The sequence below is a fragment of the Oryctolagus cuniculus genome, chromosome 20 (assembly GCF_964237555.1).
Source record: "Oryctolagus cuniculus chromosome 20, mOryCun1.1, whole genome shotgun sequence".
NCBI classification, from domain to species: Eukaryota; Metazoa; Chordata; class Mammalia; order Lagomorpha; family Leporidae; genus Oryctolagus; species Oryctolagus cuniculus.
The window spans coordinates 23,128,029-23,147,438 of record NC_091451.1 but is presented as its reverse complement, the minus strand read 5'-3'; the positions used below and the strand labels follow the sequence as shown (position 1 = coordinate 23,147,438).

Here is a 19,410-nt window from a genome sequence, read left to right as displayed (position 1 = left end):
CTAGGCTCCTGACTTCAGCCTGGCCCAGCCCTGGCCATTGCAGTCATTTGGGGAGAGAACCAGCGGATGGAAAGATCTCTTTCTCTATCAGTCCTTCTCTCTGTAACTTTGCCTTTCAAATAAAAAAAAAAATCTTTAAAAAATTCCTGGGATTGTCTGTGTAGGTAATTACATCATCTATAAATATGGACAGCTTCATTTCTTTCTTTCCAATCTGCATGCCTTTTCTTATCTTATTGCACCGGCCGGAACTTCTAGTGCTGTGTTGAATAAGACTGGTGAAAGCCAATAGCTTTTTTAAGATAGCTAAGGAGGCTATCTTAAAAGCAGTTAGATCTTTTCCTTGCCTAATTTGCATGATTCTCTTATGTATATTCTTTCTAAATTTAAGGGAGATATATACAAAAGAAGATGCTGATGTTAATATTATAATTTATTCTCTAATTACGATTTCCTTTAGAAAAAATATATCTTGGGGCCAGCGCTGTGATACAGTGGGTTAACACCCTGGCTTGAAGCGCCAGCATCCCATATGGGCACCAGTTCAAGACCCGGCTGCTCCACTTCCGATCCAGCTCTCTGCTATGGCCTGGGAAAGCAGCAGAAGATGGCCCAAGTGCTTGGATCCCTGCACCCACGTGGGAGACCTGGAAGAAGCTCCTGACTCCTGGCTTCAGATCGGTGCAGCTCCAGCCATTGCGGCCAATTGGGTGTGAACCAGTGGATGAAAGACCTCTCTCTCTCTCTCTCTCTCTCTCTGCCTCTCCTGTCTCTGTTTAACTCTGACTTTCAAACAAATAAATAAATCTTAAAAAAAAGAAAAAATATGTCTAAGTGTGGAAAATCACCATAACTACAATTAAGTCCACAAATTGAACACTTCCAGCTGAACTTCTAGTTTAACTACGCCTTTTAAAGATAATTGAGAGACTATTATTTTTTTTTAAGATTTATTTATTTATTTGACAGGTAGAGTTAGACAGTGAGGGAGAGAGACAGAGAGAAAGGTCTTTCTTCCGTTGGTTCACTCCCCCAAATGGCTGCTATGGCCAGACTATGCCGATATGAAGCCAGGAGCCGGGTGCTTCTTCCTGGTCTCCCATGTGGGTGCAGGCGTCCAAGCACTTGGGCCATCCTCCACTGCCTTCCTGGGCCATAGCAGAGAGCTGGACTGGAAGAGGAGCAGCTGGGACTAGAACCTGGTGCCTATATGGGATGCCGGCACCGCAGCTGGAGGATTAACCAAGTGAGCCACGGCACCAGCCCCTATTTATGTATTTGAAAGTCAGAGTTACACAGAGAGAGAAGGAGATGCAGAGAGAGAGAGAGGTCTTCCATCCGCTGGTTCATTCCCCATTGGCTGCAATGGCCGGAGCTGCACCGATCTGAAGCCAGGAGTCAGGAGCTTCCTTTGGGTCTCCCACGTGGGTGCAGGGGCCCAAACACTTGGGCCATCTTCTACTGCTCTCCCAGGCCCTAGCAGAAAGCTGGATCAGAAGTGGAGCAGCCAGGACTTGAACCGGCGCCCATATGGGATGCTGGCACTGCAGGCGGCAGCTTTACCAGCTATGCCACAGCACTGGCCTCTCACTGTGATTTTTAATTAGTTTGTTTTTCCAAGTAGAGGATAACTTTACTAGAGGAAGAGTTGAATAACCAAACCAGATGTAGTGAACAGACATAAAAAAAATAACAATATTTATTTTGTTTTCACCCTAGGCCTTTCCCCTGGTTTGAGCTAACTACCGTACAACTCAGAGAAACTCCCTTCAGCCAGTGTCTCTCAGCCAGTACTGTCATCCAGGACCACCTTACTCATCTATACTGTGATTCATTTGGCATCTCCCCAAGCAAAGAACAGCCAAATGTTTCCACAGGCCTTCCATCCCAGTAAGAGACCTCAGGAATCAGAACTTTTTCCCTTAAGGTTTGTTTAATGATTGTTGGACCCTGATTATCAAAATTTACTGTGGGAATCATGTGGCTGTATTATGTTTGAAAATTGTAATTGATGGCTCTTTAAAATGTAACATAAAATAAGAAATTCTATACATCTGTATACTTGAGTGTCTGTCCTTTAGAAGCAAACAAAGCAAAACAAAAACTGCACAACCTAAAACACTTAAGTAAGCTGTTTCCCAGAAAACTTTGTTAATACAAATTATTTCCTTTTTAATTTTTTTACATATTTGAAAGGTAGAGCAACAAAGAGAGAGATCAAGATTGATTTTCCATCTGCTGCTTCACTCCCCCAGTGGCCACAACAGCCGGGGTTTGGCTAAGCTGAAACTAGGAGTCAGAAACCCCATCTGGGTCTCCTTCTCCTTCTCCTTCTTCTTCTTCTTTTTTTTTTTTTTTAATTTATTTATCTATTTGAAAGTCAGAGTTACAGAGAGAGAGAGAAGGAGAGACAGAGAGAGAAAGAGGTCTTCCATCCCCTGGTTCACTCTCCAGTTTGCCGGAACTGGAGCTATGCATATCTGAAGCCAGGAGCCAGGAGTTTCTTCTGGGTCTCCCACGTGGGTGCAGGGGCTTAAGGACTTGAGGCATCCTCCACTGCTTTCCCAGGCCATGGCAGAGAGCTGGACTGGAAGAGGAGCAGCCAGCACACAAACCAGCGCCGAGATAGGATGCCGGCGCTGCAGGCAGCAGCTTTACCCGCTAAGGCCCCATCTGGGTCTTCTACATGGGTAGCAGGGGCCCAAGAACCTGGGCCATTTTCTACTGCCTCCCAGGTGCATTAGGAGGGAGCTGGATCAGAAATGGAGCAGTGAGGACTCAAGTCAGCATTCTGAAATGGGATGCCTGTGTGCCACATCAGCTCCCAAATTATTTCTCTTCTCGAAGCTAAATTCAAGAAGTTGTAATATCATTATTTGACAGTTACATGCTGACCTACTTTTCCTGTATCAGTATGCAGCTGGCAAAGGACAGTTTGATTCCCCTAACAATTTGGATAGAGAAGTAAATGTGTAGTAAATCATCTTAATTGAATTATGACTCATTTCATGTTTATGTCAGTTATAGCTGGCTGACTGTTATAGTACTATCATATTTAAAGTGTTCTCATTTGAACCATTTTAAAAATTATCTTATTTGGGTGCATGCATGGTGGCACAGCCCATGAAGCTGCTGCCTGTGATGCTGGCCAGAGCCAGGAGCCTGAACTCCATCCAGGTCTCCCCCGAGGGTGGCAGGGGCCCAAGCACTTGGGCCATCTTCTCCTGCTTTCCCAGGAACATTATCAGGGAGCTGGACTGGAAATGGAGAAGCCAGGATTTGAACCAGCACTCACAGGGGATGCTGGCATCACAGCTGGCAGGTTAACCCATTGTACCATGACATTGGCCCCTACAGATTCATTTAGTAAAATAACTGGCATTCACATTCAATGACTAAAAATAATTCTGCAAAATATAGATCCTATTTCTATCATGAAATTTTATTTCCTTTATGTTTTGCAAATACTTTTTGTCAACTAATACAGAGATGAAAACAGCAGCAGTGAGCCCCATCCAGGGGTGTTACAGACTTTGCTCTGTAGGTGAACGGGACCACTGTTTGCTGAATCTTAAGGCGCTTTTGAACAAAAGCCTTTCACTATAGGAGTGCATGCAAATCACCATGGTCTTACATTAATCATTTACATTTTGTTTCCTTTTTTGCATAAGCATAAGTCAGGCAAATTCAATAGCACAGTGTTAGTATAGTTACTTACAAAACCTTATGAGTCCAATTTGGGAAAAAAATTAAGTTCTAGCATTAATGTTAATTTGAGATATGATCTTTCTCTTAATGGGGGAAAAAGTAAGAACCATTCTTTTTACTGTTCGCTGAGGTGTGGGAAACTGAGCACAGTACATCACTGCTTCTGCATTAAGTTAACCCTGTACTGATTCTTGGGATTAAGAAGTGAGATGAGGAGAGAAAAAAAGCAGTGAAGTAGTGATGCCTCTAAACCACAGAGGAACTGCAGTCATTCAAGGAACAAGAAGTCTTTCAAAAATTTCTTTTGAGAAGTCCAGTCATTAATAGGCTGTAGCCTGAATTGCATTTTTTAAAAAAGATGTATTTATTTGAAAGGCAGAGTTACAGAGAGAGAGAGGGAGAGACAGAGAGAATCTTCCTTCTGCTGGCTCATCCCAAGTGGCTGCTACAGCTGGGGCTGGGCCAGGAGCCAGGAGCTTTATCCAGGTCTCCCATGTGGGTGCAGGGACCCAAGAAGTTGGGCTATGTTCTGCTGTTTTCTCAGGTGCATTAGCAGGGAGCTGGATTGGAAGAGGAACAGCCGGGATTCGAACCGGTGCCCATACGGGATGTGGAAGCTACCCTGCTGCACCACAGCGCTGGCCCCTGAATTTCACTTTATACAGGTCTGCAAGGTTTCACATAAAACAGCTTTGTAAGAACCCCAGATCCTACTTCATGGTGGTGCTGTGCAAGCCACGTTGTTTGTAAAGATATATGCAAGTCTAAATCAAACTTAAAAAAAATCTTTTCCCTAATGCCAAAAGAGAGAACTTTTCCCTCCTTTTTCTTTAAGATGTTTCCTTTAGAAAACGTGCAATTCTAAACCCTTGTCCAGTGTTTTGAAGATATCTGTAAACCTTTGGAAAGCCAGTTTTACACGCAGGACAGCTTTTGTTGGGGGTCTTGGAGCATCTTTCTACAACGTGGGCTTGAGGACAATGCTGCCCTGTCTGTCCCTGTCTCCGGGAGCTTAGCCTAGGTGCCTGGTGCCAAGCAGTCAATTCCTGTTCGCTGTCAAGAGGTGAGACGTTTTCCTTTGCATATAGAAAATTAATGTGAGTGCACTGGAAGATATCTGCCTATTTAAAAGGGTAATCTTTCTTTGTTTTTGCAATCTCTTTAACAGCTTACCTGTAATGTGCATCACAATTTAATGCTTGTTCCATAATAAAATGGCTTCTTTTCTGCCCTGGTGGAGAGGATTTTCTGGGTTGGCAGGAGAGTATTTTTAATTATATTTGCCCCAACGTGTTCCTACTACTAGATGTGTTGCTAGATATTATCAGAAATTCTTAAGTTACCCAGGAAGGTAAGTATTGCTGTCTTTGCTTTAATGAGGAGCTAAACTGAAACACAAATAAAGGGACGGTGCCGTGAGTCAGTGAAGAGCTGGGAATGGAGTCTGGAGCTGGAACCCTGAGCCTTAAGGAAACCACACAAAAAGAAAAACCAAAGAAGACCACACCTCTTCCCCCAAGCAACGGCATGATTTTTCAAGCTGGGTGCACGCAATGGCTTTCCCTATGGCTCAGTATAACATGCCCCATTCTCTTCAAGGGCAGCTCTTTGTGGGGCATAATCCTGTAATCTTGCTGCTTTGACAAATTCAGAAAAGGTCAAGGAATCAGATTTTGCTCCAGTATGAGCCTTCTGCTCTAAAAAGAGGCCAATGTTGTCCCTATAGGGAAGTCGGATGGTGCGTCTGAATAACGGCTCTTCAATTCCCAGCAGCTCCCGCGTGTGCCGAGAAATTGCCTGAAATGCAAGCATAGTTCTTTAATGGAACGGACCTGAAAGCACAACTAAGTCCCATTTTCACGTTTTCTAGGCCTCTTGAATGCTAACCCCTAAGTCACTTCTAGGGAAAATGAAACAATGAAATAACATTCTAAGGCTTACTAGCCTGGCCTTACCAAAATCAAGGCGACTTTTTTTTTTAAGATTTATTTATTTATTTTGAAAGGCAGAGTTACAGAGAAGGAGATGCACAGGCAGAGAGAACTCTTCCATCTGCTGGTTCATTCTTCAAATGGCTGTCATGGCCAGGGCTGGGCCAGACCAAAGCCAGGAGCCAGGAGCATCATCCAGGTCTCCCATGTGGGTGCAGCATCCCAAGCAGTTAGGCCATCTCCTGCTGCTTTCCCAGGTGCATTAGCAGGGATCTGGATGGCAGTGAACAGCCGGGACTTGAACCAGCACCCAAATGGGATGCCCAGGTCGCAGGTGGTGGTTTAATCCACTACGCCACATCACCGGCCCCCAAAATCAAGTTCTTAAGAGAAACATAACTTGACTTTCTAGCTTCTTCAAGGTATCAATTAAAAATGTTTCTGATGGGGCCGGTGCTGTGGCATAGCAGGTTCAAGTCCCGGCTGCTCCACTTCTGATCCAGCTCTCACGATGGCCTGGGAAAGCAGTAAAAGATGGACCAATTCCTTGGGCCCCTGCATCCACTTGGGAGACCTAGAAGAAGCTCTTGGCTTCAGATCAGTGCATCGCCAGCCATTGTGGCCATTTGGGAATGAACCAGCAGATGGAAGACCTCTCACTCTCTACCTCTGGCCTTTCAAATAAATAAATAAATCTTTTTTTAAAAAAATGTTTCTGGGGCCGGCGCCATGGTGCATCCTCCTCCATCTGCAGCACCAGCATCCCATATGGGCACCAGTTCTAGTCCCGGCTGCTCCTCTTCCGATCCAGCTCTCTGCTGTGGCCTGGAAAAGCAGTAGAAGATGGCCCAAGTGCTTGGGCCTCTGCACCCACATGGGAGACCAGGAAGAAGCACCTGGTTCTAGCCATTGTGGCCATTTAGGGAGTGAATTAGCAGATGGAAGACCTTTCTCTCTGTCTCTCCCTCTCACTGTCTGTAACTCTACCTCTCAAATGAAATAAATAAAAATCTTTAAAAAAAATGTTTTCAGGGAAAGACTTTGGCCTAAGGTTAAGACTTGAATTGAGGTGCCAGTGCTGTGGCACAATTGATTAATCCTCCATCTGTGATGCTGGCAAGCCATATGGGCACCGGTTCTAGTTTCTAGTCTCGGCTGCTCCTCTTCCAGTCTAGCTCTCTGCTGTGGCCTGGGAAAGCAATAGAAGATGGCTCAAGTCCTTGGGCCCCTGCACCCTCGTGGGAGACAAGGGAAAAACTCCTGGCCCTTGGCTTCGGATCAGCACAGCTCCAGCTGTCAAAACCATTTGGTGAGTGAACCAACAGAAGGAAGACCTTTCTCTCTGTCTCTCCCTCTCACTGTCTGTAAATATACTTCTCAAATAACTAAATCAAATCTTAAAAAAAAAAAAAAAAGAATTGGGATGCCTGCACCCTCTGTGGGAGGGGCCGGATTTGAGTTCCAGCCCTGCTCTGGATTATTTCCTGCCAATGCACACGCTGGGAGGCATCAGGTGGTGTCTCAAGTACTTGGGTCCCTGCCACCCTCATAGGAGACCTGGATTAAGTTTCAGGTTCCTGGCTTGGGCCTGGCCCAGCCTGGACACATTGTGGACATTTGCACAGTGAACCAGCAGATACGAAATTTCTGTTTGTCTGTATCTGTTTCTCTGTCTATGTCTTTCAAGAAAAAAGAAAGACCCACTACTGGGTATAACCCAAATGGTATGGACACAGTATATCAAAGAGATAACTACAGCCCCCTGTCTGTAGCAGCACTGTTCACAGTAGTAAAAATTTGGAATCAACCAAGGTGTCTATCATCAGATGAATGGTTAGAGAAAATGTGGGGGCCAGTGCTGTGGTGGAGTAGGCTAAGCCTTTCCCTGTGACAGTGGCATCTCATATGGCATCCTGGTTGCTCCTCTTCTGATCCAGCTCTCTGCTTGTGGTCTGGAGGGCAGTAGAGGATGGCCCAAGTGTGTGGGCCCCTGCACCCGCATGGGAGACCCACAAGAAGCTTCTGGCTCCTGGCTTTGGATTGGCTTAGCTCCAGCCACTGCAGCCATCTGGGGAGTGAACCAGTGGATGGAAGACCTCTCTCTCTGTCTCTTCTTTCTGTTGGTAACTATACCTCTCAAGTAAATAAGTAAAATTTTAAAAAAAGAAAATGTGGTATAGACCACAGATCTCTATCTCTGTTTCTATAATTCTGCCTTTCCTTTTTATTAAGATTTATTTATTTATTTGAAGGTCAAAGTTACACAGAGAGAGGAGAGGCAGAGAGAGAGATCTTCTATCCACTGGTTCACTCCCCCGTTGGCTGCAATGGCCGGAGTTGCGCCGATCTGGAGCCAGGAGCTAGGAGCTTCTTCCAGGTCTCCCACGTGGGTGCAGGGACCCAAGAATATGGGCCATTTTCTACTGCTTTCCCAGGCCATAGCAGAGAGCTGGATTGGAAGTGGAGCAGCCGGGACTCGAACCGGTGCCCATATGGGGATGCCAGCACTGCAGGCAGAGGCTTTACCCATTCCACCACAGTGCTGGCCCCCTTGCCTTTCAAATAAATAAATCTTTTAAAAAAGCAAACAAGGAAAGAAAAAGGAGGGAAATCATACAAATGTTTCCAGGCACTCATTACTTTATGATGAAAACTCTGATCAGCTATAACAGCAGTTAATATATTCATATTAGGAGCCATAACTATCCCCAAGGTTAATAAATAACTTATCTACATAGGGGCTTAGTTAATCTACAACTAAGAAAAAAATCATTACTCAAATAGTTACCTAATTTGTTTGATAAAAAAAAATCTCAAAAACTATAAAAGGCAGATACTAAAGTTCCAGCGATTTCATTAGTACCTTTATTTGTACATTCTTTTAAAATCCCAGGGCCAGGAGGCAGGCATTGGGTGCAGTAGTTAAGACACTGCTTTACTCTTCCCTGGGTTCTAGTCCTGGCTCTGCTTCCACTTCCAAGTTCCTGGTAATGTGCTCCCTGGGAGACAGCTAATAGCTCGGATACTTGGGTCCCTGCCACCCATGTGGGAGACCCATACTGAGTTCTGGGCTTCTGGCTACATCTTGGCCCAGTCTTGGTTATTATGGGCATCTTGGCAGTGAACCAGCAGATGGAAGATCTCTGTCTATCTCTGTCTCTCCTGCTTTGCCTTTCAAATGAGTGAGATCTACACAAAGAAGAAAAAGTTTTAAAAATATTTGTTGCAGTTCTCAGTGTCTCTAAAATATAATTGTATTAATTAAACAACATGCTACTTAATAATTGAGATTAAATTGTGGCCACCTTTTAAATTCTAGTTATTTATTTTTATTTTCTAAAAAGATTTAGAGAGGCAGAGAAAGAGAGGTCTTCCATTTGCTGGTTCACTCCCCAAGTAGCTGCAACAGCTGGAGCTGAGCTGGTCTGACGCCAAGAGCTAGGAGCTTCTTCCAGGTCTCCCACATGGGTGCAGGGGCCCAAGGACTTGGGCCATCTTCCACTGCTTTCTCAGGCTATAGCAGAGAGCTGGATTGGAAGTGGAGCAGCTGGGACTTGAACTGGCATCCATATGGCATGCTGGCACTGCAGGTGGTGGCTTAACCTGCTATGCCACAGCACTGGCCCCAAGTTTATTTATTTTTAAAAGAGATTTATTTATTTGAAAGACAGAGTGACAGAGTGGCAGAAACAGAGAAAGAAAGAGATCTTCCCTCTGCTGGTTCACTCTCCAAATGGCTCTCTAGGAATGGCCAGAGCTGGGCCAGGCTGAAGCCAGGAGCCTGGAATTCTATCTTGGTCTCCCACATGGGTGGCACTGGCCCAAGTACCTGGGTCATCTCCCACTGATTTCCCAGGTACATGAGATTCAAACCAGCACTCCAATACAGGATGCTAGCATTGCAGGAGATGGCTTAACCTACTGTGCCATAACATTGTCCCCTAAATTCTAATTTTTCAAAATTTTGATTATTTTCATTTTATTTGAAAGAGAGAGAAAGAGAAAGAGAGAGAGGGAGAGAGAGAGAGAGACTGACTCTTCACTGATTAATTCCTCAAATGCCTGCAAAGCCAAGGCTGAGCCAGACTGAAGCCAGGAGCCCAGAGCCCAATGTGGGAATCCCATGTGAATAGCAGGGACCCAAGTACTTGAGCAATCACCTGCTGGCTCCCAGGAATTAATGCCTTCCATAAGCAGGAAGATGGATCAGGAAGGGGAGTTAGGACTCAAACCAGGCACATTAATATGGGATGCAGATATGTTGAGCAGCAACTCGGGGCCACCAGTGCTGTGGCGTAGAAGGTTAAGTCTATGCCTGCTGTGCTGGCTTCCCATATGTGTGCCCATTCAAGTGCTTTCTGCTCCACTTCCAATCCAGCTCCCTGTTAATGCACTTGCAAAAAGCAGCAGTAGATGGTCTAACTACTTGGGTCCCTGCACCTGTGTGGGAGACCAGAGAAAGCTCTTGGCTTTGGATCGGCGCAGCTCCAGGCATTGTGCCCAACTGGGAAGTGAACCAGCAGACGGAAGATCTCTCTCTCTCTCTCTCTGCCTCTCCTTCTTTCTCTGTGTAACTCTGCCTTTCAAATAAATAATTTTTTTAAAAAGAGATGGGATTATATTTTTTTAAAAAAAGCAGCAACTTAACTGCCTCATCAAATGCCTACTCTAATTTTTTAAAAGATTTTATTTATTTATTTGAGAAGTAGAGTTACAGACAGTGAGAGGGGGAAGAGAGAGAGAAAGAGAGAGGTCTTCCATCCTCTGGTTCACTCCCCAGATGGCTGCAACGGCCGGAGCTGTGCTGATCTGAAGCCAGGAGCTTCTTCTGGGTCCCCCACGTGGGTGCAGGGACCCAAGGACTTGGGCCATCTTCTACTGCTTTCCCAGGCCATAGCAGGGAGCTGGAGTGGAAGGAAGAAGAGCAGCTGGGACCAGAATCAGCACCTATATGGGGTGTTGGCACTGCAGACAGAGGATTAGCCCACTGTGCCACAGTGCTGGCCCCAAGGATGGATTTTTAAAAGAAAATATAAAGCTTACTGGTCATAGTTAGAAGACTACCAGATTCATGCTGTAGACTACTCGAAAACCGATGCAAAACTGCCCACTAGCAATGCATTTTGGATAGACAGATGTCTTTTTTCTCAGTATGTTCTCGTGTAACTGACGCTGTGACACTGAGCACCTTGTGAGGCTCCCTGACTAGAAAAGGCCATTGCACGGAGCCCCGAAGTTTACAGATGGCCCCAGAAGGTGCAGTACAGTCACCACACATTACTACAGGTCGAGCGCTCCTACTCCAAAATCCAAAACTTTCTGAGTGCAAACGTGATGGCCCACATGAAAAATCCACACCTGACCTCCTATGCTACCTTGCAGTCAGAACACAGGTGTGCTAAGACGACGGTGTAAAATTACCTTCAGCTATGCGTATGAGGTAGGTGTAACATACAAATGAATTTCCTGTTTAGACTTGGGTCCCAGCCCCAAGATAGCTCATTATGTATCTGCAAATATTCTACAGTCTGAAAAAAAAAAATCCAAAATCTGAAGCACATCTGGTCCCAAGCATTTTGGATAAAGGGTATTCAAACTTATTTTGTTTTGTAAAATTATTTTCATCTATTTGAAAGGCAGAGAGATCGATCGATTGATCAAGAGATCTTCTTGCTGGTTCACCTCCCAAATGCCTGCAACAGCCAGGATTGAGTCAGGCAGAAGCCAGGACAACAAAACCCCATCTAGGTCCCTCGCATGGGTGCCGGGGGCCAAGCACTTAAGCCATCTCTTCTGCCTCCTAGGGTGCATTAGCAGGGAGCTGGATTGGAAGCAGAGTAACAGGGATTCCCAAACCAGAACTCAGTGGGGTGCAGGTGTTGCAAACGTCGGCTTAACCTGCCTTTCCACAGTGCCTGCCCCTCTACCTTTATTAACAAAAAAGAGCTACATGCCCATTGCGGGCTGAGAGAGGCCAGCAACTGTTAAGACACAGACACTAAAAGTGAGGGAAAGGTATTGCTTTTATGTAGGAGAGCTACATAGGAATCAAGGAGTAGAAACCTAACTATTGGGGCCAGCACTGTTGTGTAGTGAGTGGGTTAAAGCCCCAGCATGCAGTGTCAGCATCCCATATGGGCACTAGTTCAAGTCCCGGCTTTCCGATCCAGCTCCCTGCTATGGCCTGGGAAAGCAGTAGAAGATGGCCTAAGTTCTTGGGTCCCTGCATCCTTGTGGGAAACCCGGAAAAAGCTCCTGGCTCCTGGCTTCGGATCGGCATAGCTCTGGCCATTGTGGCCAACTGGGAACTGAACCAGCAGATGGAAGACCTCTCTCTTTCTCTGCCTCTCCTTCTCTCTCTGTGACTCTGACTTTCAAATTAATAAATAAATCTTTAAAAATAAACTTTTTAAGCTCCTGGCTTCAGATCGGCCCAGCGCCGGCTGTAGCGGCCATCTGAGGAGTGAACCAGTGGAAGGAAGACCTTTCTCTCTGTCTCTCTCTCTCTCACTGTCTAACTCTGCCTGTCAAATAAATTAAAAAAAAAAAAAACTTTTTTAAAACAAAGAAACCTAACTATCCCTCTTTTAATTTGGTGGTGATGATTCTTCTTCTTTTTTCTTCTTCCTCTTCTTCTTCTTTTCAGATTTATTTATTTATTTGAAAGTCAGAGTCACACAGAGGGAGGAGAGGCAGAGAGAGAGAGAGAGAGAAGTCTTCCATCTGATGGCTCACTTCCCAATTGGCTGCAATGGCTGGAGCCAGCAGCTTCTTCCTAGTCTTCCCACATGGGTGCAGGGGCCCAAGGACTTGGGCCATCTTCTACTGCTTTCCCAGGCCATAGCAGAGAGCAGGATCGGAAGTGGAGCATCACTGCATGCAGCAGTCAGTGGCTTTACCTGCTAAGCCACAGTGCTAGCCTCTGGTGACTCTTAAAGTATGTCTGAGGTTCATCAGTGGACCATGAGTGTTCTCTGATGGGCTAGAATCTGATCTAAAACTGCACATTCTTTCTTTCTTTTTCTTTTCTTTTTTTTTTTTTTTTTGGACAGGCAGAGTGGATAGTGAGAGAGACAGAGAGAAAGGTCTTCCTTTGCCGTTGGTTCACCCTCCAATGGCCTCTGCAGCCGGCGCACCGCGCTGATCCGAAGGCAGGAGCCAGGTGCTTCTCCTGGTCTCCCATGCGGGTACAGGGCCCAAGGACCTGGGCCATCCTCCACTGCACTCCCGGGCCACAGCAGAGAGCTGGACTGGAAGCGGAGCAACTTAGACAGAATCCGGCGCCCCAACCGGGACTAGAACCCAGGGTGCCGGCGTTGCAGGCTGAGGATTAGCCTAGTGAGCCGCGGCCCCGACCTCTTTCTTTAGTTTTGATGAGCAAACAACCAGCAATAGACTTTATTTATACCCACGGAAGAGTACTTTACTAGAAATTGACATGAGTTAGTAAGGATTATTAGAAAGAGGCATTCATGAAGAGAATTACTGGTTTTCTAAAGATTTTTGGTTTCACATCCTAGAACAGTGGCCCATACGTAATACTTCCCCTGGCCTCATGCAGAACTTTGTAATGCCCTCGGTTTTCCAAAAGACCATTATCACCGTATCATTATTGCCTTCTGTGTGATGGTGGATGTAAAAGGTTGCTGTTCTTGATTTTATTTGTAAATTTCTGGTTGTTTTGTGTCATTATTACCAATTTATTCTGCACTGTTTAGTTACCTTATAGTATGTAACTAAGGATATTTGCATAACTGGAATTTAAAATTTACTTTAAATCTAAAGACATAATTGTTGTGGTTCAAATATGAAACATCATACCATCATTATTACAACAGGTCTATAGTCTCCTTAAAATCTGCTTAATCTCTATAACGACTTGGATGACTCCTAAATACGTTTTGCTAAGGAAAAGAGGCCAAACCCACAGGCTACAAATTATTTAATTCCATTTATGTGCCATCTTAGAAAAGGCAAAACTTGAGGGGTAAAACACAGATTTGGGTACAGGGATGGACTTGCTACAAAGGGGATGCAGGGACATTTTAGCCTGATAGAATTGTTCTGGATGGTTCTTGAATGGTGGATGACCCAATGCATTTCAAAACCCATAGAACAACACACTACAAAGAGTGACTTTAATATGTGCAAACTTTTAAAACCTCGGATGGAAGAGGAAGCCAGGATGGCATACAGGCTGGACAAGCAAATCTAGCTGTATTACAAAGAAAGGCAAAATCTCCCTGGCAGGGGTGGGAAAGGAAGGAGTAGATAAAAAGAACTTTAACTTGGGAAAACAGTACTACATACCGTAAGGCTCAAGACAAAAAGAACTATACAGGAGCACGGCACTCTATTTGGTACACTTGCTTCTCACAGAATCCGTATTTATAGATAAGGAGAGCCAGGTTTCTCACTGACAGACAAGAAGTTGTGAATCAGCAAGGGGGTTTGGGAGCAGGAATGATGGGAAAGCTAAAATGTACCCTGTGATATTGGACTACAGAGAGATCAACCTGCGCTCATGCTTAGCTTAATGTAATTACACACAGCTGGACACAGTACTAAGGTATTTATGTAGCCATGGGTTAGGCTACACACAGAGTTCCCGTGTTATTCTGCCGAGAGTGCCTAAAAGCAGTGACACCCCAGGAGCAGCAATCACAGGGAGTGCCCACTTCTTGGCCTCTAATTACTGTTCTCTGATCAGAGCAACCAGGGCTCCTTGGGGCAAGGAAAATATAAGATGAGCCAAAAGCAACTTGAAGAGCCTGAAAGTAAGGAAAAACTTTCAAAAAAAAAAAAAAAAAGACATTCAAAAGGGCACAGGAGCCAATTTATTTATTTATTTTTTCATTCACATTAAAAAAATTATTTGAGGGGTGGGCTTTGAGTCGGGTGGGAGAAGAAACAGACACAGAAAGTTTTAATCTGCTGGTTCACTCCTCAGATGCCTAAAGTGGCTGGGAGTGGGGCTAGGGGTGGGGCTGGGGCTAGGGGCTGGGAACTCAATACCGGTCTCCAGTGTGAGTGGTAGGGACCCATCACTGCCTCCCAGGGTCTGCATTACCAGGAAGCTGGAATTGGGAGTGGAGCCAGGACTTGAAGCCAGGCACTCTGATATGGAACGTGGGTATCTTATCCACGTTTGGTCTAATTAGGCCAAACATCTACCCCCAAAGAACACAAGAGCCTATTTAGGGGCTGGCGCTGTGGCTCACTTGGTTAATTCTCCTCCTGTGGTGCCGGCATCCCATATGGGTGCTGGGTTCTAGTCCCAGTTGCTCCTCTTCCAGTCCAGCTCTCTGCTGTGGCCCGGGAGGGTAGTGGGGGATGGCCCAAGTGCTTGGGCCCCTGCACCGGCATGGGAGACCAGGAGGAGGCACTAGGCACCTGGCTCCTGGCTTCAGATCGGCGCAGCGCTGGCCGTGGTGGCCATTTGGGGAGTGAACCAATGGAAGGAAGACCTTTCTCTCTGTCTATCTCTCTCTCTCACTGTCTGTAACTCTACCTGCCAAATTAAAAAAAATAAATAAAAAATAAAGAGCCTATTTAAAAGAATTCCCAAGGGTCAAAGATGTAGTTGAGCAATAAAATAATTAATAACAGTATTGAGTTATAACTCAAAGGATAAAATAACAACCCCTAAGTCCATATTCATTTAATGGCTGAACAGATTAGAAACAGGGGAGAAGGGACAATTAGATATAGAAGAGTTCTTTACCAAGGAGTCCTGGTGAGGAATGAGTGATGTAGAAAATCACCTTTAGGACAACAGAGTAATAACAGCAGGCAAGATCCACTGATGAAAGCTGAAATTAGTAGGCAAAACTCTAAGGAGAAACAGAGCACTTGCATAGTTTCATACTCTCTCCCCCTTTACACTGATCACTGTGGCAGTGTTACTCCATGTCCATCAACTCTTTGTCACTCCTCCCTCCGGAAGTGGAACTTAATTCCCCTCTCCTTGAATGAGGGCTGGACTTAGCAACTGACAAGGAGAATAGGAAAAGGGAAATAAATATGCAATAACACTACTGTGAAAGAAACCAAGTGATCTAGTCGATGTTTCCAGTAACAGACCATGCTGGGGCCATGTCTCCCTGACAGGAGGAGATGAGGTGCATTTATAACCTGTCACTGTCTTCTTCCAAATGCATAACTGCAGTCTAGTCATGGGAGACATCAAACTAAAATGGGAGATCTACAAAATAACTGCTCATCTTCAAAACCCTTCAAGTCAAGGAAACCAATGATCAAGAAACTGCCGTATATTGGAGGAGACCAAGGGAACACGACAACCAAGCACAATGTGATGGCCCAGAGTGGATGGTGGGAAATCAGCCAACAGGGCAGAAACTGCAGAAATTTCAATGAAGTCAGTTGGTTAGTAATACAGTGCTATACCATTGTTCATTTCAGATGTCAACATTAGGGGAAGCTAAGGTTAAGAGCACACAGAAATGGGCCGGCACCGCGGCTCACTAGGCTAATCCTCCACCTTGTGGCGCCAGCACACCAGGTTCTAGTCCCGGTCGGGGTGCTAGATTCTGTCCTGGTTGCCCCTCTTCCAGGCCAGCTCTCTGCTGTGGCCAGGGAGTGCAGTGGAGGATGGCCCAAGTCCTTGGGCCCTGCACCCCATGGGAGACCAGGATAAGTACCTGGCTCCTGGCTTCGTATCAGCTCAGTGCACCAGCCACAGCGGCCATTGCGGGGTGAACCAACAGAAAAGGAAGACCTTTCTCTCTGTCTCTCTCTCTCACTGTCCACTCTGCCTGTCAAAAAAAAAAAAAAAACCATACAGAAACTCTCTGTACCATCTTTGCAATCTTTCGTAAAACTGAAATTATCAATAAAAATTTAGTGGTCTAAGCTTCCACCTGTGGTGCCGGCATCCCATATAGGCACCAGTTCGAGTCCCGGCTGCTCCACTTCTAATCCAGCTCTTTGCTATGGCCTGGAAAGGAAAGGGAAGATGGCCCAAGTCTTTGGGCCCCTGCACCCGTGTGGGAGATCTGGAGGAAGCTTCTGGCTCCTGGCTTCGGATCGGCACAGCTCTGGCCATTGCGGTCAATTGGGGAGTGAACCAACGGATGGAAGACCTCTCTCTCTCTCTCTGTAACTCTTTCAAATAAATAAATAAATAAGCTTTGTCTAGTAAGACTCTATTGCTAATATGGTGTTACACCTTTGTGTTAAAAAGCTTGCCACAGGCAAGTATAATAAAATTGCTGAGGTACTGTAAAACCTCTAAAGCTATACTTTATAAAAATCATGTATACAAAGGAGTAAGTACTCAACTATGTTCTCTAGATATTCATCAGAATTCTTTTGTTCACTTGATGTAGTGAATAGTTAAAAATATTTTGAGAATTATTTTCAAAGAGAGGAAGATGAAGATAAGCCAAGTGGAATGCTATCTTGTCTAGCATGTCCCTGCGATAAGTAAGACTGTCTCCATCCACCCCTTTTTAATATTTATTATTTTTTTTTACAGGCAGAGTGGACAGTGAGAGAGGAGAGAGACAGAGAGAAAGGTCTTCCTTTGCTGTTGGTTCACCCTCCAACAGCCGCCGTGGCCGGCGCGCTGCAGCTGGCACACCGCACTGATCCGATGGCAGGAGCCAGGTACTTATCCTGGTCTCACATGCGGGTGCAGGACCCAAGCACTTGGGCCATCCTCCACTGCCTTCCCTGGCCACAGCAGAGAGCTGGCCTGGAAGAGGGGCAACTGGGACAGAATCTGGTGCCCCGACCGGGACTAGAACCCGGTGTGCCAGTGACGCAGGTGGAGGATTAGCCTAGTGAGCCATGACGCAGGCCGATATTTATTATCTTAAAGACACAGCAACAAAGGAAAAAAAGAACTTTCCTCTGCTGATTCACTCCCCAATGCCTCAACAGTAGGGGTAGAGGGACTGGAGCTAGGAGCTAGGAACTCAATTCAGATCTCCCACATGGGTGGCAGGAACCCAATTACTTGAGCTATTACCACTGCATTTTCAGGAAGCTGCAATCCAAAGCTGGAGCTGGAAATCAAACCCAGGTAGCGTGATATGGGATGCGGGAATTTTTTACAAAAAGATTTATTTATTTATTTCTAAAAGTCAGAGTTACAGACAGAGGGAGAGAGACAGAGAGAGAGAATCATCCATCCACGGTTCACTCCCTAGATGGCCACAATGGCCAGCCCAGGGCCAGAGTGGAAGCTAGGAGCCACGAGCTTCAGCCAGGTCTCCCACATGGGTGGAAGGGGCCCAAACACTAGGGTCATCTTCCATTGCCTTTTCCCAGGCCCTTAGCAAGGAGATGGATCGCAAGTGGCCAAGACATGAACCAGCACCCAAACAGGATGCTGTTGTTGCAGGTGATGGCTTTACTTGCTAGGCCACAACGCTGGCTCTGGAGTATGGGCATGGTAACCAGCATTTTACCTGCTAGGCTAATTGCTGCTCCTAGTTAGCTTTTTTTTTTTTTTTTTTTTTTTTTTTTTTTTTTTTAAATGAGGCTCTAAGTGTCAAGTAAATCTTGTCTAATATACCTTTTTTTTTTTTTTTCTTGACAGGCAGAGTTAGACAGTGACAGAGCGAGACAGAAAGGTCTTCCTTCCATTGGTTCACCCCCCAAATGGCCACTACAGCTGGCGCTGCACCGATCCGAAGCCAGGAACCAGGTGCTTCCTCCTGGTCTCCCATGCGGGTGCAGGGGCCCAAGCACTTGAGCCAATAGCAGAGAGCTGGACTGGAAGAGGAGCAACCGGGACTAGAACCTGGCGCCCATATGGGATGCCAGCGCCGCAGGCAGAGGATTAACCAAGTGAGCCACGGTGCCGGCCTGATTTTATACTTTAAGAATTTGAATATCAAGGAAGCAAAACGAATTGGCAGACCCTTAAAAAGGCCTTTTCATGATAAAAAGTTGGAGTTCTTGGTACTTAAATATTTTAAGAATTTGGATTACAAATTACTATTTTGCTAATTTTGTTCCTTATTTTCATTTAGGAAATTCAGTACAGTGTAAATATAAGTAGAAATTATAGTTCATAAACACTGGAAGTATCACCTTTGAAAATATCTATCTGGCAGTACTTGGTAGCTATGTGAGGGCATGGCTGGAAATACCAAAGTATAATAAGTGATCCTTTGAAACAAGTTAGGTTAACCTGTCTGGGCACCAATTTCCCGTTATCTCCAGCACCAACAGTCCATGGTCACCATTCCTTTGCATAACAGGGCCCACCATTTATAGTGTTTTGCCATTTACAAAGCATCACATATATAGTCTCATTTGTCCCCATTTTAACAGTGGTTTCACTCAGTACCCATGTCCATAAATGCTCCAAACTTGGAAAGTCTTCAGATTCATATGAGATTTTTTTCAAAAAAGGTAGTTTCTACGACTCCATCATGCTTCACCTGGGGCAGAATAGGCCCTGAGTGATCCCTAGATGACTCATAGAATCATATGATTTCATACTTTTGAGAATTTGAATATCAAGGAAGGAAAATGAATTGGAAGACCCTTAAAAAGGCCTTTTCATGATAAAAATTTGAAGTTCTTGGTACTTAAAAAAATCCTATGGGTCAGAAACAGATTTCAAACCCATTCTGTGACTTTCCAATCCATGTTCTAGTTTTCTCTTTTTGCTTTTGTCTTTTTTCATTTCATTTGAAAGGGAAAGACAGAGACATTTATAGTCTCCTTAAGATCTGCTTGTTGATTTACATAACATGATGGATGGATTTCCTATCTTCTTGTTCACTCCTCAAAT

The 19,410-nt window shown here is 45.1% G+C and overlaps 2 protein-coding genes across 8 annotated transcripts in view; one reads left to right on the top strand and one right to left on the bottom strand.

Annotated features, from left to right (window-relative positions):
- The window catches only part of NOXRED1 (NADP dependent oxidoreductase domain containing 1), a 29,752-nt gene extending 27,701 nt beyond the window's left edge, over positions 1 to 2,051 (top strand). For both annotated transcript variants that reach the window (XM_002719627.5, XM_070065297.1), the window contains one exon: positions 1,720 to 2,051. In XM_002719627.5, the coding sequence (XP_002719673.1) occupies positions 1,720 to 1,894 (175 nt within the window). In that variant the 3' untranslated portion in view covers positions 1,895 to 2,051. The remainder of the gene's footprint in view (positions 1 to 1,719) is intronic.
- SAMD15 (sterile alpha motif domain containing 15) overlaps positions 1 to 19,410 on the bottom strand; it is a 58,568-nt gene that overhangs the window by 34,952 nt on the left and 4,206 nt on the right. Inside the window, exon 3 of one of the 6 annotated variants that reach the window (XM_002719572.4) lies at positions 4,236 to 5,505. The exons of 4 other annotated variants lie outside the window; for them this stretch is intronic. In XM_002719572.4, coding sequence (XP_002719618.1) covers positions 5,272 to 5,505 — 234 coding nt within the window. In that variant the 3' untranslated portion in view covers positions 4,236 to 5,271. Of the gene's footprint in view, positions 1 to 4,235; positions 5,506 to 7,861; positions 10,544 to 19,410 lie in introns of those variants that run through there. One more of the 6 variants, XM_070065295.1, reaches the window with a different exon arrangement.